This window comes from Ovis canadensis, chromosome 1 (genome assembly GCF_042477335.2).
Source record: "Ovis canadensis isolate MfBH-ARS-UI-01 breed Bighorn chromosome 1, ARS-UI_OviCan_v2, whole genome shotgun sequence".
In the NCBI taxonomy this organism is placed as follows: Eukaryota; Metazoa; Chordata; class Mammalia; order Artiodactyla; family Bovidae; genus Ovis; species Ovis canadensis.
The window spans coordinates 26,837,823-26,861,013 of NC_091245.1; the positions used below are offsets into that span (position 1 = coordinate 26,837,823).

Below are 23,191 nucleotides of genomic sequence, written 5' to 3' on the forward strand. Positions count from 1 at the left end.
ATAGGGTAAGGGAACCCAGGAGAACAGCTCTGTCACATGGCTTGCAGTCTCCGGTTTTATGGTGATAGGATTAGTTTCTGGGTTGTCTTTAGCCAGTCATTCTGACTCAGAGTCTTTCCTGGTGGCAGCATGCCTTGTTTAGCCAAGATGAATGTCAGAGAGAAGGATTCTGGGAGGTGGTCAGACATGTGGTGTCTCCTTTTGACCTTTCCTGAACTTTTTCGGTTGGTGGAGGCTTATTAGTTCCCTGTTCCTTACCAGGACCTCCTGTTGTAAAACAACTCATGCAAATGGTTACTATGGTGCCTGGCCAGGGTGGGCAGTTTCAATCAGTGTGCTTCCCCTAATACTTCTGCCCCTCTGCTTTCTCTGTTCTGCTTGTTAGACTACCCAGTTTCAACCTTTTTTGCTGTTTATACTGCTATTTTTGTAATGTACCTAGCATTTCATTCATTCAGTAGACATTTATTAAGCACCTAGTACATGCCAGTCTCTGTGTGAGGAGGTACTAAAGATACAGTGATGATTAAGGCAGTGTACTGTCAATAGCCATTGTGGGGTTATTTAGAGGGTCTTCATTCCTAAATCTGAACCAAAGATTTTTTTGTTTGCTGATGCATTGAGAATTGCAAATAATTTACATACAGACTTCTGGAATATGGTGATCCTGATCACAAATTAAGGACTGCTTCTACTGTATGCCAAGTATTGTATTTATTCCACTTGGCTAAATTTTCTCTGTGAAAATTTATTGGCTGACTTTAATTTTGAGACTTCTGGATACTAGTCAGACAAAATATTGGAGATACATATTCTGCTTCCAAGAGTTGTCTTTTAATGTCGTCCGCTCCAATCATTTGGCTCAAATTGCTAGGCGAATTCCTAGGGAAGCTATGTTTTCCCCCCACCCCATTTTTGCTGCTGCTTTTCTTCTATTGCAATTGAAAGTATCTGTTATCTATCTCTAAACTGACATCCGACTGGAATGTGATTTGTAGGTAAACATTATTGGACTCTCTAGCAGAAATTATATTTTTGAAAGTAGTACATAAATTTTGCACAGTTAAAATGTTCTTTTCATCTTGATAGCTATAGCTAAGGTTGGCCTTCTTTTTATTCAGTAGACTTCCTGTCATTTTAAAGATCCCCCACCACTCTGAACCTTGGTGTTGTGATTTTTCTCAGGTTTTTTTAATACATTTTTAAAGTTTTCTTATTATATATTTGTTTTTCAGTCTCTTTCCTCCAGTTTTATTGAGGGTAATTGACATACATCATTGTGTAAATTTAAGGTATACACCACAATGTTGTTTTTTATACTTCTTAATCACTATATTCCATTATTTTAAAATATTTTAATTCATTTATTTATTTATGGCTGCATTGGGTCTTTGTTGCTGTGCAGGCTTTCTCTGGTTGTGGCGAGCCAGGGGGTTGGTCTTTACTGTGGAACATGGACCCTAGGGTGTGGGCTCAGTAGTTGTGGCACTGGGGCTTAGTTGCTCCACAGCACGTGGAATCTTCCCAGACCAGGATTAAAACAGTGTTCTCTGTATTGGCAGATGGATTATTAACCACTGGACCACTAGCGTAGTCCTATTCTATTCTTTTCTTGAACAATAACAAAAATATTTATCAATTTAATTTAATCGCTTAGTAGCTTTAGTTATGTAGTTCAAAGATAAGTATTGAAGATCCCTCTGATACATGGGTTGTCACATGTGACCTTAAGGCATTGGTCACTTAATTTTCTTCTAAAACAACTTGTAGATTTCTTTAGAAACACTTCAGTTGCCAAATTTGGTTAGAAGTCCTACTGTTTCTTGAAATAAAATGAGTATGTTGCCTTGTATTATTTAATTACTTTTCATTTTAAATGCTACAGCTTTTGTGCACACTAATTTTATACTGGGATTAGGAAAATGAGAATTCTGTATTTGTAACACAGTTATCTCTAATATGAAATGACTAGAGAAGAAGGCAGTAGAAGAGGAAGGCAATGGCAACCCACTCCAGTACTCTTGCCTGGAAAATCCCATGGACAGAGGAGCCTGGTAGGCTGCAGTCCACGGGGTTGCTAAGAGTCGGACACGACTGAACGACTTCACTTTCACTTTTCTGCATTGGAGAAGGAAATGACAACCCACTCCAGTGTTCTTGCCTGGAGAATCCCAGGGATGGGGGAGCCTGGTGGGCTGCCGTCTATGGGGTCACACAGAGTCGGACATGACTGAAACGACTTAGCAGCAGCACCAGCAACACAGTTATCTCTAATGTGAAACTGAGAAAAGGTAGACTCTGGACTGTAGCTAAATTATTAAAAGACAGTGGTAAATCACATTCTCTGTTGCCATTATGATCAAAGTCATCCAAGCTAGGCTCCAGCATTATGTGAACCAAGAACTTCCAGATGTTCAACCTGGGTTTACAAAAGGCAGAAGAACCAGAGATAAAATTGCCCACTTTCGCTGGATCATAGATAAAGCAAGGGAATTCCAGAAAAACACCTAAATCTGTTTCGTTGACTACGCTAAAGTCTTTGACTGTGTGGATCATAACAAACTGTGGAAAACTCTTAAAGAGATGGGAATACCAGACCATCTTATCTGTCTCCTATGAAACCTGTATGTGGGTCAAGAAGCAACAGTTAGAATCCTGTATGGAACAACTGACTGCTTCAGGATTGAGAAAGGAGTACGACAAGGCTGTTTATTGTCGCCTGGTTTATTGAACTTATATGCAGAGTACATCACGTGAAATGCCAGACTTGATTAGTTATAAACTGGAATCAAGATTGCGGATATCAACAGCCTCAGATAATGTGGATTATACCACTCTAATAGCAGAAAGTGAAAAAGAACTAGAGAACCTCTTGATGAGGGTGAAGGAGGAAAGTGAAAAAGCTGGCTTAAAACTCAATATAGAAAAACTAAGATCATGGCATCCAGTCCCATCATTTCGCAAATAGAAGGGGAAAAGGTGGCAGCAGTGACAGATTTCATTTTCTTGGTCTCTAAAATCTCTGTGGATGGCGACTGCAGCCATGAAATTAGAGGATGATTGCTTCTTGGCAGGAAAGCTATGACAAACCTAGACAGTGTGCCAAAAAGCAAAAACATCACTTTTCTGACAAAAGTCCATATAGTCAAAGCTATGGTCTTTCCAGTTGTCATGTATGGATGTGAGAACTGGACAAATAAAGAAGGCAGAATGCCAAGGAATTAATGCTTTCAAACTGTGATACTGGAGAAGACTCTTGAGAGTCCCTTGGACAGCAAGGAGATCAAACTGTGAAACTTAAAAGAAATCAACCCTGAATAATCTTTGGAAAGACTGATGCTAAAGCTGAAGCTCCAGTACTTTGGCCTCCTGATGCTAACAGCTGACTCATTGGAAAAGACCCTGATGCTGGGAAAGATTGAAGGCAGAAGGAGAAGAGGGTGACAGAGGATGAGATGGCTAGATAGCATCACTGATTCAATGGATATGAACTTGGGCAAACTCCAGGAGATGGTGAGGGGCAGGGTAGCCTGGCATGTTACAGTTTGTGGGGTGATGAAGCATCAGACATGACTTAGTGACTGGACAACAGCATTGCCATTATACCAGTCTTAGACACTGAAGTCTATCAAAAATAAAAAACAAACCCAATTTATAATTGGGTCCACTAAATTTATACTAGGATTTAATTTTTATACTACACTGTCAATAATGATAGTGCCTTAGATTTTGAAGCTCTTGACCCTTGATGATGATAATGATGGTGGTGGTGATACAAGATTTGGAGGACACAGATACAATCTGATACTTTGGTATGTACTATTAAATGCAAAGTCTTTAATGACCCTATGGCTCTTTCTGTCTTGTTGGGGAGATAATAACACATGAAAAGCACATGAAAGAACTGGTAAGCAAGAATTACATAAATTAATAGTTTATCTCTTATAGGGTCAAATAGTATAATTTATAAACAGATTTAAAGATATAGGCTTTTTTTCCACCTTGACCTGGAGAACTGTTTGATCAGCCAGTGTTGAATTAAAGTCCTTTGAGCTTCTCTGGCACCAAAGTAACTGCTAGAAAAGCAGATATGAAAGGAAAAAAATGTAAAGAGTATTAGTGAAAGTTGTTAGACACTGACCTTAACCTTGTCCATCTGGCAAAATTAATGTATTTTTATCCATCACTGCTTATGGTTTATTGGTGCTTACCATAGAATTGATGTTTCTTTTCAGACTGTTAGCAGAGGAACTTCATTATTGAGCACCCAATATGTGCCAGGCATTTGGCTAAATACTGAGGCTATGATGAACAAAATCAGATAGATCCTTACCTCTTTACCTCTTACAGTCTAGTTATGAACATAAACATTAGATAAAGAATTATGCAGATAGAAAACAGAGCTATGGTTGGCAGGATTGACTGCTTGAGGGGCACAAGGGAAATTTTGGGATAATGGAAATGTTCTATGTCTTAATTTGTGGTGGTGGCTGCATTTATGCATATGTTTATCAGAATACACTGAACTCTGTACATCTAAAAAGGATACATTTAATAATATATAAATTATAACAGTATGTTTGTTTAAAAAATAACTCAAATACATGTAAAATATAGCTGTAATAAGTTTTACAAAGGAGTGTTGCATAGGCTATGAGGACGTAAAAATAGAATTCACATAGGTAGGAAGGAAATGATGAGTAGAAGTAAATGAAGTGAAGTATGGGGATTAGTTTCATGGGGACAGTGTAAAAGGCAGAAATAACCACAGGGCCCATGTGCCAAGTCTCTGAGGTTAGAAGATCCATGGCAAATTGAAAGAACTTGAAAAAGGCCATTGTGTGGAGTGCAGAAAATGAGGGAGTAGAAGGTGTAAGACGGAGTTATGGACAGGTAGGGCTAAACCTGGCACACTATTGATGAATACTCAGTTGTATCCTAAGCACAAGGGTAAGCAGTTGAAGTTCTTTAATGGGGCCAGGTGGGAACGCTGGGCTGGAGGAAGCACAAGCTGGAATCAAGGTTGCCGGGAGAAATATCAATAACTTCAGATATGGAGAAGGCAGCACCCTTATGGCAGAAAGTGAAGAAGAACTAAAGAGCCTCTTGATGAAAGTGAAAGAGGAGAGTGAAAAAGTTGGCTTAAAGCTCAACATTCAGAAAACTAAGATAACGGCATCCGGTCCCCTCACTTCGTGGCAAATAGATGGGGAAACAGTGGAAACAGTGGCTGACTTTATTTTTTGGGGCTCCAAAATCAGTGCAGATAGTGATTGCAGCCATGAAATTAAAGGATGCTTACTTCTTGGAAGAAAATCTATGATCAACCTAGACAGCATATTAAAAAGCAGAGACATTACTTTGCCGACAAAGGTCCGTCTAGTCAAAGCTATGGTTTTTCCAGTAGTCATGTATGGACATGAGAGTTGGACTATAAAGAAAGCTGAGCACCAAAGAATGGATGCTTTTGAACTGTGGCTTTGGAGAAAACTCTTGAGAGTCTGTTGGACTGCAAGGAGATCCAACCAGTCCATCCTAAAGGAGATCAGTCCTGGGTGTTCATTGGAAGGACTGGTGTTGAAGCTGAAACTCCAGTACTTTGGCCACCTCATGCAAAGAGCTGACTCATTTGAAAAGACTCTGATGCTGGGAAAGATTGAGGCAGGAAGAGAAGGGGACGACAGAGGATAAGATGGTTGGATGGCATCACTGACTCAGTGGACATGGGTTGGGGTAGACTCCGGGAGTTGGTGATGGACAGAGAGGCCTGGCATGCTGCAGTTCATGGGGTTGCAAAGAGTTGGACACGACCGAGCAACTGAACTGAACTGGGTAGGGCAAGATCAGGTGAGGAGGCAATAACAACTGGTTTTGGAAACCAACTACTGTGGCCTGCAGTGTTAAGAAAGAATTGGAGGAGCTTTAAAAAGCAGGAATACTTTACTAAGGAGATCGGTGCAAGAGGCTAGGATCCATAATTGAGTGGTGGTGATGGAGTTAGGTAGATAGAATTGAGATTGTGTTCAGGAGGTAAAAATGGCAGAATGTGGTGATGGATTGAATGTGGAATGGGTAAAGTGTCAAGGACTGCCAGATTTAATTTACTGTCTGGATAGTAGTGATTTTTACTTACTGATATAGGTAGGACTGGAAGAGGATCAGGCTTTTGAGGGAGGGGATGCAGGAAGAAGAGAATGTATTTGGTATTGAACATTTTGAAAAAAAAAAATGTACAGAAAACCAATGAGATCTTTACAGTGGATCAGGCATCTATTAAGCCTTTTGTGCAATGTACAAGGTGCTAGTCTTAAGGGTTACCAGTAGAGATATAAAAATTAATTAGCTGCTTAGTGGCACTAGTGGTAAAGAATCTACTTGCCAACACAGGAGACGCCAGAGACATGGGTCTGGAGGATCCCCTAGAGGAAGAAATGGCAACCCATTCCAGTAGTCTTGCCAGGAAAATTCCACGGACAGAGGAGCCTGGTGGGCTACAGTCCATGGAGTTGCAAAGAGTTGGACATGACTGAGCACACATGCCTGTGTGTTTAGGAGTTTAATAAAACTCCTAACTATGCTTAGGAGTTTAATAAAATTACATGTATATAAATAACCATGAACCATGAGAACCCCATGAACAGTATAAAAGGCAAAAAGATAGGATACTGAAAGATGAACTCCCCAGGTTGGTAGGTGCCCAATGTGCTACTGGAGAATAGTGGAAGAATAACTCCAGAAAGAATGAAGAGACAGAGGCAGAGCAAAAACAACACCCATTTGTTGATATGACTGGTGATGGAAGTAAAGTCCTGCACTGTGAAGAACAATACTGCGTAGGAACCTGGAATGTTAGGTCCATGAATCAAGGTAAATTGGAAGTGGTCAAACAGGGGATGGCAAGAGTGAACATAGACATTTTAGGAAACAGTGAACTAAAATGGACTGGAATGGGTGAATTTAACTCAGATGACCATTATGTGTACTATTGTGGGCAAGAATCCCTTAGAGGAAATGGAGTAGCCCTCATAGTCAATGAAAGAGTCCGAAATGCAGTACTTGAGTGCAATCTAAAAAACAACAGAATGCTGTTTCCAAGGCAAACTGCTCAATATCACAGTAATCCTAGTCTAATCCCAACCAGTAATGCTGAAGAAGCTGAAGTTAAACAGTTCTGTGAAAACCTACAAGACTCTAGAACTAACACCCAAAAAAGATGTCCTTTCCCTTATAGGGAGACTGGAATGCAAAAGTAGGAAGTCAAGAGATACCTGGAGTAACAGGCAAATTTGGCCTTGGAGTACAAAGTGAAGCAGGGCAAAGGCTGACAAGAGTTTTGCCAACAGAATGCACTGGTCATAGCAAACACCCTCTTTCAATAACACAAGAGAAGATTCTACACGTGGACATCACCAGATGGTCAACACCAAAATCATATTGATTATATTCTTTGTAGCCAAAATTGGAGAACCTCTATACAGTCAGCAAAATAAGACTGGGAGCTGACTGTGGCTCATGAACACCCTATTGTAAAATTGAGACTTAAAGAAAGTAGGGTAAACCACTAGACCATTCAGGTATGACCTAAATCAAATTCCTTACGATTGAGAAACCTATATGCAGGTCAGGAAGCAACAGTTAGAACTGGACATGGAACAACAGACTGGTTCCAAATACGAAAAGGAGTACGTCAAGGTTGTATATTGTCATCCTGCTTATTTAACTTCTATGCAGAGTACATCATGAGAAACGCTGGGCTAGAAGAAGCACAAGCTGGACTCAAGACTGCAGGGAGAAATATCAATAACCTCAGATATGCAGATGACACCACCCTTATGGCAGACAGTGAAGAGGAACTAAAAAGCTTCCTGATGAAAGTGAAAGAGGAGAGTGAAAAGTTGGGTTAAAGCTCATCATTCAGAAAACCAAGATCATGGCATCTGGTCCCACCACTTCATGGGAAATAGATGGGGAAACAGTGGAAACAGTGTCAGACTTTATTTTTTTGGGCTCCAAAGTCACTGCAGATGGTGACTGCAGCCATGAAATTAAAAGACGCTTTCTCCTTGGAAGGAAAGTTATGACCAACTTAGACAGCATATTGAAAAGCAGAGATGTTACTTTTCCAACAAAGGTCTGTCTAGTCAAGGCTATGGTTTTTCCAGTGGTCATGTATGGATGTGAGAGTTGGACTGTGAAGAAAGCTGAGTGCTGAAGAATTGATGCTTTTGAGCTGTGGGTGTTGGAGAAGACTCTTGAGAGTCCCTTAGACTGCAATGAGATCCCACTAGTCCATTCTGAAGGAGATCAGTCTTGGGATTTCTTTGGAAGGAATGATGCTAAAGCTGAAACTCCAATACTTTGGCCAACTCATGCGAAGAGTTGACTCATTGGAAAAGACTCTGATGCTGGGAGGGATTGGGGGCAGGAGGAGAAGAGGAGACAGAGGATGAGATGGCTGGATGGCGTCACTGACTCAATGGACGTGAGTCTGCGTGAACTCCAGGAGTTGGTGATGGACAGGGAGGCCTGGCATGCTACGATTCATGGGGTCGCGAAGAGTCGGACATGACTGCGCGACTGAACTGAAACTTATACAGTGGAAGTGACAAATAGATTCAAGGAATTAGATGTGATAGAGTGCCTGAAGAACTATGGACGGAGGTGCGTGACATTGTACAGGAGGCAGTGACCAAGACCATCCCCAAGAAAAAGAAAAAGGCAAAAGGCAAATTGGTTGTCTAAGGTTGTCTCTATAGCTGAGAAAAGAAGAGAAGCGAAAGGCAAAGGAGAAAAGGAAAGATACACCCATTTGAATGCAGAGTTGCAAAGAATAGCAAGGAGAGATAAGAAAGCCTTCCTCAGCGATCAAGGCAAAGAAATAGAGGAAAACAACAGAATGGGAAAGACTAGAGATCTCTTCAAGAAAGTTAGAGATACCAGGGGAACATTTCATGCAAAGATGGGCTCAATACAGGACAGAAATGGTCTGGACCTAACAGAAGCAGAAGATATTAAGAAGAGGTAGCAAGAATACACAGAAGAACTGTACCAAAAAGATCTTCATGACCCAAATAACCATGATGGTGTGATTACTCACCTAGAGCCAGACATTCTGGAATGCGCATCAAGTGGGCCTTAGGAAGCATCACTAGGAACAAAGCTTAATGGAGGTGATGGAATTCCAACTGAGCTATTTCAAATCCTAAAAGATGATGCTGTGAAATGCTGCACTCAATATGCCAGCAAATTTGCCAAACTCAGCAGTGGCCACAAGACTGGAAAAGGTCAGTTGTCATTCCAATCCCAAAGAATTGTAGTGAAAGTGAAGTCGCTCAGTCTTGTCCAAAGTATTGGAGTTTCAGCTTCAGCATCAGCCCTTCCAGCGAACACCCAGGACTGATCTCCTTTAGAATGGACTGGTGGGATCTCCTTGCAGTCCAGAGGACTCTCAAGAGTCTTCTCCAACACCACAGTTCAAAACCATCAATTCTTCGGTGCTCAGCTTTCTTCACAGTCCAATTCTCACATCCATATATGACCACTGGAAAAACCGTAGCCCTGACTAGATGGACCTTTGTTGGCAAAGTAATGTATCTGCTTTTTAATATGCTATCTAGGTTGGTCATAACTTTCCTTCCAAGGAGTAAGCGTCTTTTAATTTCATGGCTGCAGTCACCATCTGCAGTGATTTTAGAGTCCCCCAAAATAAAGTCTGACAGTTTCCACTGCCTCCTCATCTATTTCCCATGAAGTGGTGGGACTAGATGCCATGATCTTAGTTTTCTGAATGTTGCTCAGCCATAAAAAAGAACACATTTGAGTCAGTTCTAATGAGGTGGATCAGCTTAGAGCCTATTATACAGAGTCAAGTGAGTCAGAAAGAGAAAGATAAATATCGTATTCTAATACATATGTACGGAATCTAGAAAAACTGTACAGAAGAATTTATTTACAAGGCAACTGTGGAAAAACAGACATAGACAATAGACTTACAGGCATGTGGAGAGGGGAAGAGATCCTGAGACCTATGGGAAGAGTATCATGGAAACTTACATTCAGTTCAGTTCAGTCGCTCAGTTGTGTCTGACTCTTTGCGACTCCATGAATCATAGCACGCCAGGCCTCCCTGTCCATCACCATTTCCCGGAGTTCACTCAAACTCACGTCCATCAAGTTGGTGATGCCATCCAGCCATCTTATCCTCTGTCGTCCCCTTCTCCTCCTGCCCCCAATCCCTCCCAGCATCAGAGTCTTTTCCAATGAGTCAACTCTTCGCATGAGGTGGCCAAGGTACTGGAGTTTCAGCTTTAGCATCATTCTTTCCAAAGAAATCCCAGGGCTGATCTCCTTTGGAATGGACTGGTGGGATCTCCTTGCAGTCTAAGGGACTCTCAAGAGTCTTCTCCAACACCACAGCTCAAAAGCATCAATTCTTCGGCACTCAGCTTTCTTCACAGTCCAACTCTCACATCCACACATGACCACTGGAAAAACCATAGCCTTGACTAGACGGACCTTTGTTGGCAAAGTAATGTCTCTGCTTTTTAATATGCTGTCTAAGTTGGTCATAACTTTCCTTCCAAGGAGAAAGCGTCTTTTAATTTCATGGCTGCAGTCACCATCTGCAGTGGCTTTGGAGCCCAGAAAAATAAAGTCTGACACTGTTTCCACTGTTTCCCCATCTATTTCCCATGAAGTGATAGGACCAGATGCCATGATCTTGGTTTTCTGAATGTTGTGCTTTAAGCCAGCTTTTTCACTCTCCTCTTTCATCAGGAGGGTTTTTAGTTCCTCTTCACTTTCTGCCATAAGGGTGGTGTCATCTGCATATCTGAGGTTATTGATATTTCTCCCAGCAATCTTGATTCCAGCTTGTGCTTCTTCCATTACGACATGTAAAATATATTGCCAATGGGAATTTGCTGTATGGCTACGGACACTCAAAGCACGGGCTCTGTATCAACCTAGAGGGGTAGGAGGGTAGGATGGGGAGGGAGATGGGAGGGAGTGTCAAAGGGAGGGGAAAAATGTACACTTATGGGTGATTCATATTGAAGTTTGAGAGAAAACAGCAAAATTCTGTAAAGCAGTTATCCTTCAATAAAAAAAATAAAAGATTGCTGGGATAAATATCAATAACTTCAGATATGGAGATGATGCCACCCTTACAGCAGAAAGCGAAGTACTAAAGAGCCATATGATGAAAATGAAAGAGGAGAGTAAAAAAGTTGGCTTAAAACAACATCCAGAAAACAAGGATCATGGCATCTGGTCCCATCACTTCATGGCAAACAGATGGGGAAACAATGGAGAAACAGTGACAGACTTTATTTTGGGGGCTCCAGAATCACTGCAGATGGTGACTGCAGCCATGAAATTAAGACCCTTACTCCTTGGAAGAAAAGCTATGACTAACCTAGACAGCATATTAAAAAGCAGAGACATTACTTTGCCGACAAAGGTCGGTCTAGTCAGAGCTATCGTTTTTGCAGTATTCATGTATGGATGTCAGAGTTGGAATATAAAGAAAGCTGAGCACCGAAGAATGGATGCTTTTGAACTGTGGTGTTGGAGAAGACTCTTGAGAGTCCCTTGGACTGAAGGGAGATCAAACCAGTCAATCTTAAAGGAAATCAGTCCTCAACAGTCATTGGAAGGACTGATGCTGAAGCTCCAATACTTTGGCCAACTGATGCGAAGAACTGATTCGCTGGGAAAGACTGATGGCCAGAGGAGAAGGGGACGACAGAGGATGAGATGGTTGGATGGCATCACTGACTCGCTGGACGTGAGTTCGAGTAAGCCCCAGGAGTTGATGATGGGCAGGGAATCCTGGCGTGCTGCAGTCCATGGAGTCGCAGAATCGGACAGGACTGAGCACTGAAATAACCATAATGAAAAAATAGTAAGAGGAGAAGGCAGTTGTACTCCAGATCAGTAACTCAGTAATTTATTCGTGTCTGTGATTTCCTGCAGTTTGGATGAGTTTTTGTTCAGGTCCCCCAAGCCAAAGAAGTTATGTCATTTGGATTCCCAAAGTATTTTCACAAGCCACTACATTCCTTATGGAGCTGTGGCACAACAGCAAGCCCATGTTTCCCTGGATTAATAAAACAGGCACCGATGCTTTTGTTTATTGACATAGTATCTTCCTCCTCCCCTCACGCCCTCCTCCGCTTCGCGACACAAACAACTTTCCGGAAGTAAGAAAAAGCAGTCATCCAGATGAAATCTGGCTCCACAGCTGCCAAAATGTGGATGTCGAGCTAGACGCGAGTGGGTTTAGGTGTTTGCGTCTGTGACCGGGTCTTTCCCAGTCGCCACCCTACGGGAACCTTCGGGGCCGAAGCCCCAGAGCCTAGCTGAGCTCCCTCGAGCCTCGAGCTCCCTTTCCTGGGGGCAGCAATTGGCGTGGTGGGGCAGCCGCGAGTCCCGAGGAATAGGTCCGGGCGCGGCAGCCGGCCAGAGCCTCGAGGTGAGGGCTGGGGAGCCGGGCGGTCCAGATGCACGGCCGCCAGGGCCGGCCCCTCCCGCCTCTCCACCCCAAAATTGGCCTAACCGCCAATCGTCGGCCGCTCACCTCCTTTACCGCAGGTGACCCATGGCCAATCGCCAGGGGTCTCTTTGCCAGGAGTCGTCAGAGTCAGCCAATCGGTGCGGTCCCTCGGTCGGGGCGGGGCAGGGGTAGCGAGTGAGGGGCTGTCCCGCGGGAAAGGCAGAACCTGACGAGACCAACCGCACCGCATCGGTGATACGGCGTAGCGGGCGAAGAGGGTTGTTCGGAAGCAGCCCTCGGCTCCCTCCCCTGGAGGCACAGAGGGCGGGGGCCTTGGCGAATGGCTTTCTTGGTGGCCACTTGCGGAGTGAGTAGACCCAGAGGGTCTGGGAGAGGGGCCGGCTCCCATCCCTGAGTTCCCAGGGACCCTGCTGCTTGCCCAGGCCGTGGGCGCGAGTGTGATTCTCTCCCTGCCTCCATCCCGTCGCCCTCTGGGGTGAGTAGGACGATGTGGCCGTCCGCGCCCTCTCTTCCGTGAGACTCTCCTCACTTCCTCGGCCGAGATGGTTGGAGGCTGAGACTAGGGGCCTTCTGAAACCCGGAGAGGTCATTCGCCTCCAACCAAACCAGACTGGAGAGAATCGCTTCTCCCTTTTCGATTCATTTTCGTGAAACTCTATAGTCTTTCGGAAGCTATCTCAAGATATTGAACACAAGAGTTAGACTTTCTCTTAATGTGCAAGTTTAATTTTGACCAGTTGCCCAATAATAGAATTTCCTGTTGCTGGCCGGAGATTTTCTGTTGTTTTATTTTTGGCTGTGTTCTTGCCTTGGCCGATATTTTTGTGTGTAATAATTATGGGTGCTGTTATTTGTGAGTATGTGTGTGTTGGGAAGGGGAGGTGGTTTTATGTTTTTGGGTTAGTTTGTGGAAAAATAGTGAAAACTTTGGAATAGTTTTATCGGGTTCACGTAAAAACTGGAGGGAAAAGTTTAGGTTCTCAGTAAGCTTGGTTATGGAAAGTTGACTGTAAGCAATGGACTAGGAAGCATGTATGAATCATGCATTTGTTACATCATTCCTACTATATGTAAGTGTTTTTGATATGAAAGTAAGAGATACATTAAGAAAATGTGTTTGCCAATTTGAAGTAACATTTGGCTTTGTTTATTAAACTGTGTAATTTTCGCTGTATTCAGGAAATCAAAAACAAATCAAGGAATTATTTCTCCTAGTATTGAGTTAAGAAGGTGGGAGAGATCTTAGAATAGTAGTGGCAGTTTTAAGAATTCTTGTAGTGAACTTTAAGTTGGGAATTCTCATCCACCGTGAATCATCTCTCAGAACATTTCCTTTATTGAACTGAGTTTGTGATACAGCCCTTTAATAAATAATGTTAACATCTTTCATTTTTAATTAAAATTTTTAAAATTTTCACTTTTTATGTACCTCAGCACCTTAAAATACCATGTTACCTTTCCTATTCTAGGAAAGATAAAAACCACCAAGAATCAGACTTTCAGTCTGGAGAGCTTACCTGGGAAATTAGAAAGATAACAGAGAAGCTGGATCTATTTTCAAAATGTTCTGAGTTTGATTTTTACAAAAATGACATTTTACTTGAAGTACCCCTCAATAAACACTAGGTTGCAATGACTGTTGGTCACATTCATTTTGATATTTCCAAAGTCTTAGGTGGTAGTCTTTTTTCCTTTAGTGTGGAAAGATTGGTAATAATCTAACCACTGAGCCATCCCCAGTTGATGAGTTTGGTTCATGCCGTAAAGAGCATTGTGATACAACCATATTCTGCTGATTGGAAAATCAGGCAGTTGCATAGTTTGCAGTTTCTTGCTTGAGAAAGAGGATATCAGGCTTTTATTTTAAAAAGGAAATTCTGAGATGTCCCCTGGGATATGTTGAGTTCTGTCAGTATCTGAGAACTGATGTTTATTGGGATTCTATAGAAAAAGACAGTTTTTAATGGATACTGTAATGTACTTGGCCTAAGATTATATTTGTACTAAAGCTTCTCTTGTCGCTCAGTTGGTAAACAATCTGCCTAGAATTCAGGAGACACAGGTTTGATTCCTGGGTCAGGAAGATCCCTTGGAGAAGGAAATGGCAACCCACTCCAGTATCCTTGCCTGGAGAATCCATGGACAGAGGAGCCTGGCAGGCCACAGTCCATGGGATAGGAAGAGTTGGACACGACTTAGCGACTAAACCACCACGAGATTATATTTAGGAAGATTTTCCAGTAGATGTTTAAGTAAAGATTATGTTTGAAAGAATAATTCTTAGGTTGAAAATGTGCTTAAGCCAAGTACCTCTCCCTAAATATTTTAGTTAATTGAAGTTCCACCACACACAGGCAATTAGTCATTTAAAGCCATTTTCCATCTCCCTTATTTTCCACGTCCAGTTACCAGGTCCTGTTTAATTTGCTTTAGAAATAGCTCTTGGATTTATACTTTTTTTTTTCCTCCCACATAACAGTGTTTTAATTCAGGCCCGCGTCATCTCTCACCTAAACTTTCACAAAACTTAACTAGTCTCCCTGTCACTAGACTCCCGCTACCCATATTATTTTCCACAGTTAGATCCCACTGAGTCACAGCTGTGCTTAAAAGTCTGTTTTGCCTCCCCCTTGCCCAAGCCCAGCTGCTGAGAATGTTCTTTAAGGCCCTTCAGAACCTGGTGATAATTATCACTCTTGGTGTGGACTTAGCTGCAGGCATCCTACCCAGGGCATCTACTATAGCATTATGAACTCTTACTTGTTTGGAACATGACAAAGCCTCTCATAGCTCTTTGCACAATCACTGCCTTTCCCTCTTGATTAAAATTACAGTTGCTTAGAATTCAATCCAGTGCTATACCGCTACTTCTTTTGACATACAGTTTTCGTGTTACTTTTTCTTTGATGTCTTCCTTCCTTCAGGCAAAGCAAGCTAGGATTACTGTTGTCCTTCATGTGTTACTACAGCGCTTTGTTCATACCTCTATGCTATAGATTTTTGTGCACATATCTGGTTCTTGGATTAGACTCTAACCTTCTTTATTTCTGTAGGGCCTTTGTCCCTAGTCTAGTGCTTGGCACATGATCAAAATACTTGACTTAACCATGTTGTTAAGTGTACAAACCTTTGACTCATTGTACTGAAGCTTGGTTTATCCATGTGAGTTAGAAAACTATTCCAAGTCACCAAGCTCCCTAATTGCTGCCACACCTGAGAGAGAGGACTGCAGAAAAGGTTAGAAACAATGTTACAAATGGTGAGTGGATTTCTAGACAAAGGCCTACCCTTCCAAACTATGTGGCTTCTAATAGAGTTGAAACAATACTAAATAGTGGTACCAGTACACGTTGGTTCTGTTGGTTCTGTAGTAGTTAGTATCATAGGAAGAAGAGCATGTTGCTGGCTAGAGAAGTCAGGGAGACTGCTTGGAAAGGCTGAAATCTGATCTCATTCCAGAAGATTAGGTAATGATTAATTGTATTTGCTATTTTATCTGTATTGTCCGTAAAGATGTCCTTTGAAGACATTGGTAGCACCTGGCACATAACAGATCTTCAGTGAATATTTATATTGCAAAGGAATGTTAATGGTTGCTGTGTGTGTTTTTGAGGGTGGGGGAGTTATTAATACTATAGGAGTTCATTTATTTCTAGAAACACCTTTAAGAACTTTGCTTCTTTGCTATATTGACAGAGCAGCTAATCTTGTTTTTTTCTGAAATGTGCCATTTCAACCAAGGTATTCTGCTTACTCGGTTGTTTCTTTGCATTCTCTGCATTCCAGAGCATGTTTTTTAATCTGGTTACATTAATCTTCCTCACTCAGTTTCAAGGTTACACTAAATTTTTGCTTGTGTTTTGACTTTTTTTTTAAAATTCTACAGTAGAGGACCCAACTGCAGTTAGAACGTTTAAGTTCTTATTGTCTTTGTTTAAATGAAGTTAACTTTCTTTTTAAAGCCAGTAAATGGACCCTTGGTTTTTTCAATATGGTGAGCTGTTCACTCACCTGATGAATATGGTTATTTACTTGGAGATACTGGCTTCACAGACTCGTAGAACTGGAAAGGGTCTTAAAGTTTTAATTCAGTCTCTATATATTTATAAAATGAAGAAAACAGTTTCAGAGAAGCCAGGTGACTTGCCCAGGGTTACACAGGTAGAGACTAGACTAATAGGACTACCATCTATGGTTTTTGCTTTTCTGTTAGCTCTAGAGAGAACTGGGCTGCTGCTCTGATGCTTGTATTCATTTGTTGCTCACCTCAATCTCCTAAGTCCCAGTAATTTTTCCAATTCAGACACTGATTTTGGTTTCCTTTCAATTCAGCATCTGCATCCGAAAAATATGTTACATACTTCTCCAAGAGAATATTGTTCGTTATTTCACCTCCTTGTGCTTTTCAGCCTCACTTGCTCCTAAGTCTGGAAAGATGGCTTTTCTGGTTACTCTCCATTTTCCTGCAAATTCATTCTCTTTGCCTCTCTCTCTCTGCCCCAGGAGGCTGACCTTCACAGCCTGTGTTACCTAGAGTCCTTTTTACCTTCTGACTTCCCGTAGGGTTTAGCCAATGGAAGGACAGAAGATGGAAGGAAAAAAGAACCTCTGGGGGTATTTATTCCTCTTGTCCTCTCTCTGCTTTGATGAACTTGTAGCAGTGGCTGTGTCCTACAGCTGATGTCCCTTGAGCCTGCTCGGAGTTACATTGTTTCCCTCCTTGTTCCTTCAGTCTTTGCGGGTGGTGAAGGCTTCCTGCTGTTGCTGATTCCTAGCATCCCTTGCTAGTTTACTTAACCCTGCCCTCATTTTTCTCCTAAAGAAAAGTTCAAGCACCCCATCTATTTATGTTTCCCACCCTTGCTCACTGCTGTTAATAATTTCCCCCTCCTCATCTTGGTCCAAATCAAAATGCTACCTCTGTGACACTTTTCTGATCCCCTTAACTTTCTCTTTTGAATTTCTTAGTACCTTTCTCATAAAGTTTATCATGCTTGAAGCAGTTATTTGTAGACAGATGTTTATCTCCTACTACAGAGTTGAAACTGTTAGGTGTTGCAGAGCTATTATTTGTAGTTAGATGTTTATCTCCTACTACAGATTTCAAGCTCTATCTGCTTCATCCTGGCATGTCCAGAGCATCCAGCACAGTGTCATACTCATAAACATCCAGTGAATAAATCATTATTGTAATGTGGAATTCCAAACCCAGAGTAGTATGTATGAAACTGTGTTCATGAGACTTGGCATGAGAGAATGAAGTTTTAGAAGTTTGTTTTAGTTGTTATCATCTGGTCTTGCTTCTTGAACTGCCTAGGTGGTGTCTTTCCTATCTAATTTCTCTTCTCTTAAAAACTTTCAATTATTCTTAAAAGTTGTCAGCATCCATACTTATAATAAATTGTTTAGAATAGTTAGATGTTATTTGTGATTTTTTTCATGAGTACTCTGATTTATAATCTGCAAGAACTTCTTTGATTGCTTTTTATGTTTAAATCCTAACAGGTTGACACTTTTCAGAATTCCTTAATTTACGAAAATTTTATTGAGCACTTGCTACAAACCAAGCACTAGCCTGGGGGATATAGTGGAGGATAAAAAGAGTCTTGTCCTGTCAGAGTCTATTCTGGTCATATTTTAGACCTTTTTGATTGATTTCTGACAACAGGGTAATCAGGGTAATTTTGTATTGCACTTTTAACAGCCTTAGTAAAAACAACTTATTTCCTTCTGTTTGATGTTCACTGGCAGCTAAATCAGATATAAAAAAACTGCTTCGGCATATGTAATTTTAAAGGAATAATCACCAAACCAGTTACAGAATCTATTGTTTCCAATTCAGGGTAATTTTCGTTCTATTTTGTTTGCTTGTTTTGTGTGAGAGATAAGCCATTTAGTACTGATTGTCTGTTGGCCTGACTAGTTTATCATTTAACTTCCTGTAGTGGTTTTATTTCAGTTTGTTGTATTTTGCTATACAGAGAGATCAGTTTTGTTAAAGGAATATATTAGATTTTGTATAAACATTTCATAATCAAATTTCAACAAGTATTATGAATGATTATGAGACTTCTATAGTTATTTGAAAACTTGAACTACTAAAGCATTCAGTTTTAAGAATTCATGTATTTAATGTGAATTTTTCCTCATTATATGTAGAGCAGATTTCCAGGAGACTTTGTTAAACTTCCATTTTTGGTGGACCCTTGAAAATCATGAGAATTTGCTTTCCAAAATTCTGTGAAGCTCAGTGACAGGCAGTCATATGAGGTTGGAAAGGGGAAGAATGTATTTTTTGCATCCCATCCTAGTAAGCAATTCAGAGCTTATTTAAGATCCTGGAATGACTTAACCTATGACTTTAAATTTTCAGAAAGATATTGTCAGTAGCCTGACCAGCGATTAATGTGTGAAAAATAGTGTGGACTTATATAGTAGATATTTTCGTTTTTCATGAGTTTACATCTTTAGTGTTGACTCATGATCATGGAATTGGCAGGAAGGATGTGGGGAAAAAATTAGGTATTCTGCTTTGTTTTACTGGCCATTTTTCTTCTTAGCGTGTGTGTGCGTGCATGGGGGCTAGTTTATACTTTACCTGTAAATAATGTTATAAATTTGTTATGCTTTATTTTATTTGGCTTGAAAAGATGTATCTGAGCAGCTTTAGTGTTACCAAGTTTACTCTCTCAAGAAATTTTAGGGTTTGATAATTTTAAAATAATAATGCTGATGATTTTGCAAGCTAAAAGTTATAAAATTTTTGAAACATATTTATAACCCGTACAGTTTCTGAATACTTTTTACATAAAGTTTTTGAATTTAAATACTTTTTAAAAATCAGGCATCATGAATGTATAAAGTAAAAATTAAGAAGTCTTTGTCTCAGATGCGCCTCTTTCTCAATCTCACTTCATAGGTGTAACATCTGCTTCTTGTGTGTTTTATTTCAGACCTGTGTGTATGTGAGAATAAAATAACTTTTCAAAAATATAACATCTTATTATTCATGTCTTTGTCTAGAATAAGGTAATCACTCAGCCAGTATTAATTGGCCTGAATTTTGATGTCTATTTTATTTTTATAATTTGCTTTCTACATTCAGAAACGTAAACTCATATTTCATTAAAAATTTTTTTAAAGTAATTTGCTGCATTCTGAAATCTTGAGGCAATCTGTATGCCTCCCAGACATTTATATCTCTATAATGCTAGTTACAACCTTTGTAGAGAGGGAGAACATATAATTTATTGTCCCAACTGGAGCACTTGGAGAGTGAAGGAGGCTGCTGATAATTTTGTTCAGTCAACAAGCATAAAAAGAGACTCTTCCAGACAAACTGGGATAGTGGTCACCCTGTTTATAAACTCCAGGTTTTTGTGTGTTCTGTTTCCTTTGGCAATAAGTTTTCATATGACTTTATTGAATAAACTGAGAGAGTCATTTGGAAAGATAAGGTATCAGTGATTTAAATAGAGGAAAATGGTACAAACCCAAACCTTTCTTGTGCAGTTGTTTGAGTAATCAAATCACTTTATGCAATCAATATTAGTATTTTGTTCTGTAAGTCAAAATGTTACACAACAGTGGTGGTATTAGATGAAGAGAGATCATGAAGAGTAAGCAGTTGTGCTAAGAGTCACGATAAAGCTAAGGAATTTTGACAAAGGTGTATGTACCTGATTCCTGTCTGACAAAGCAGCTCTTTTCTGTCCCAAATATATGAGCAATTTAGATTTGTTGTTGTGTTTGTTTTAAGAAAAGTCATTTTCTTTATAAATTAAAAGGTGATTTTATTTTTCAAAGAACTAATATATTTTCAAAATCTTTTTATTTTATGGAAAAGAGTGATTCTTTATATTGTTTGACTCTTTGTTACCAAGGTAATAATTGAGCACAATTTACCTTTTGTGGTTCAGGCATAATACCTGATACTTTTCTGAACATCTCATATGGAATTTTGTTTCTGATCTGTTTTCCAAGACTGTATTTTAGCACTGGTTTTGTCTATTTCTCATACTTTTTAAATTACTATTATCTGTTTTCTTCACAGTTCATCAGCTTATGTTTATTTTCCTCTTTTTCAAGGAATGTTAAATACAGTTTAAGTTATGCTTGTATCCTTTTCTCGATTATACTTCTCTATTAGAGTTGTATATGTTTTGTGTATGACCTAGTTGTTAATTTATTTTGTTTTTAATCCATCAAATATTCATTGAGAAACTTTTCTGTATGATAGGCCTAGTTTAGGGTCTGAGAAACAGTGCTGAATCCTGGGTATTTTCAGCTCCACATTATGAAGAAGAAATAGAACATCAATTATTTTGTTACTTTATGTATATTCTTTCATCTCTCCAACAACCTTGAGAGGTTTATTTTTGTGTCCTTCCCTGGTAAGAAAATGGAGGTAGAGAAAGTAACTTAGCCAGATCATGTAGGTAATTAGGGAATTCCAGATTCAGGATTTTAAAACTAGATAAGTCTGACTTTAAAGCTTGTGTTCATTTTGGGTACACGAGGCTCCTGCAGACATTTTTAGATTAAATTTTAGTCTAATATGCTATAAATTCTTTTCAAATATCATTGTGATTTAATAGAAAAATGTAATGGGTTTGAAATCAAAGGACTGGGTTGAAATCTCAATTTAAAAACCCATCTGGATGATTTGGGTAAGCACTTATAAAATAGGGTTAGTATCTATCTATTTTACTATGTTATAGTAATGAAACGAGAAATGACGTACAGTAAAATATCTAGCCGGAAGATCTAGCACTTTGAAAAGACTTACTGTACTGTGCATCCCTGGTGAATCTGTGGGGCTAGTACTGCTTGTTTAAAACTATGGAAAAAGGCTTCACCGTTCAGGGCATTCTTGGGGCACTGAGCAGTTGTTGATAAAATAGCTATAACTATCATGTTGATAAAAGAGAACCTAATTTGGAATCTTAGACTATCAGAACATTGACTTAGATGGAAAATGCTGTTCTAAAGTTACATTGGAGGAAAGAATTTAATAATAGGCTCAATTTTATGGATATTTTTGAATTGGAAATCTTTACTCCAAACAAATTGGTATATGAGTATTTTTTAGGGTTAAAAATTCATACTCTCAGAACTTCTCTATACCTCTAAATTCTGTTTTCCTTTAGCTGAAGAGGGTAAACCACAGAAATGGCAGATTATAAATGTTTCCAAATTTTTAATAAACCAAGGAAGTCACCGATTAGTATACCCCACATGAAATCTTGGTCTTACTAATATTTCTGGTTTCTCTAATATACTTTTTTCATTATTAAAGCAACTTTTGAGTAACTTGGTAAAGAAACAAAGTGGTGTCATTTTTCCAAAAACTTAATTTGCTAATTTCTAAGGAACAGAAAAGCCATTAAAAATTTTGGCATAATTTTAAAATTTATTTATTTTTTAACTTGCCACTTGCTACTCATTTACCTATTGATACTTTTCCTCTGTACGGTTACAGATTTTTCTCTTATTATTCCTTTAATTAATTACTCGTGTCACACGCACAGCATAGTAACTTTCTATTCTCTCTTTTCCTTACCTTTTTGGAAGATCAGTACCACACTTGCTTTTTTCCAGTCTTCTGGTATCTCTCCAGTTCTTGAATTTTCAAAAATAATTGTAAGCGATTCAATTGTAAGTATGCCCTATACTTCTTTCATTTGGCTGAAAGCGTATCTGTGGTGCATGTCATCTCAAATTGCTAACTGTGAACATAAACTTTCCAAATACTCATATTTAATCAAAACAACATTTCTGCAAAGTTTTTATTATTTTATTTAAGGACTGTTATGCTGATTTTCCTTTAAAAATCACCTTTTGTCTGGATTTATGCCATTTGTTTTTCATTAGGTGTCTTGTTTTCTTTGGTGTTTTTCCTTTGTTAAACTTTTAAGCTGTTATTCCCTTTTACAGTTCTGCTACTGATCACTTATTTTGTTTTCTTGTTACTCTGAACTTTCCTATGAGACTCACATGGAATAATTTTGGTGTTTCTCGTTTTACAACATATTATATAAGAGAAAGCACTGAGCATAAGGTACTTAGTCCTTTTAAGTTTTTGCTCTGAAATAAGATTTGATATGAAAATAATTACTCATTTGTGAATTTATTTTTACAGTGTCATTCAGTCATAGCCCTTCCTGTTCTGCATTATTCTTCTCAGTTCCTTAAATTACTCATAACTTTCTTATTTCCTGATTCTGACCTCAAGAAGACCTTAAACCACCTTTTCCCACCTTTACCTCCACTATTCATTACTCTTCCTCTATCAGCAGGAATTACTTTAAAAGCTTTTACTCTTTGCCTCAAAAATTGCCTCTTGTATTATTTTACCAAGTGTCTCTTCAAAGCAGCTACATAAGAAGTACAATTCCTGTGTACCTCAGAAAGTATTAAAGCCATCGTTTATAATACTCTTCTTTCTAATGGCATTGAAGTATTCAGTTACGTATATGTATAAAGTACAATGTTTAATGTCCCTATAGAGTTATTAATAGAAATTTAATTTAGTTTTGCTGACGTGTTAGAAGTACCTTCTGAGTAAAGTGATAATGTTCAACATAAATATTAGAAAGATAGTAGGGAGGTACTTACGTACAGTTTTGAGGCAGTTTAATATTCTTCTGTCATTTTAGATATTATTTTTGGAAT

The 23,191-nt window shown here is 39.5% G+C and overlaps 1 protein-coding gene across 19 annotated transcripts in view; it reads left to right on the plus strand.

The window, feature by feature from the left end:
- Window positions 1–23,191, plus strand: part of OSBPL9 (oxysterol binding protein like 9) — a 169,386-nt gene that overhangs the window by 100,616 nt on the left and 45,579 nt on the right. For 5 of the 19 annotated variants that reach the window (XM_069591251.1, XM_069591262.1, XM_069591351.1 and 2 more), the window contains one exon: window positions 22,091–22,159. The exons of 7 other annotated variants lie outside the window; for them this stretch is intronic. In XM_069591251.1, coding sequence (XP_069447352.1) covers window positions 22,091–22,159 — 69 coding nt within the window. Of the gene's footprint in view, window positions 1–12,196; window positions 12,993–22,090; window positions 22,578–23,191 lie in introns of those variants that run through there. 7 more of the 19 variants (XM_069591358.1, XM_069591398.1, XM_069591297.1 and 4 more) reach the window with 6 other exon arrangements.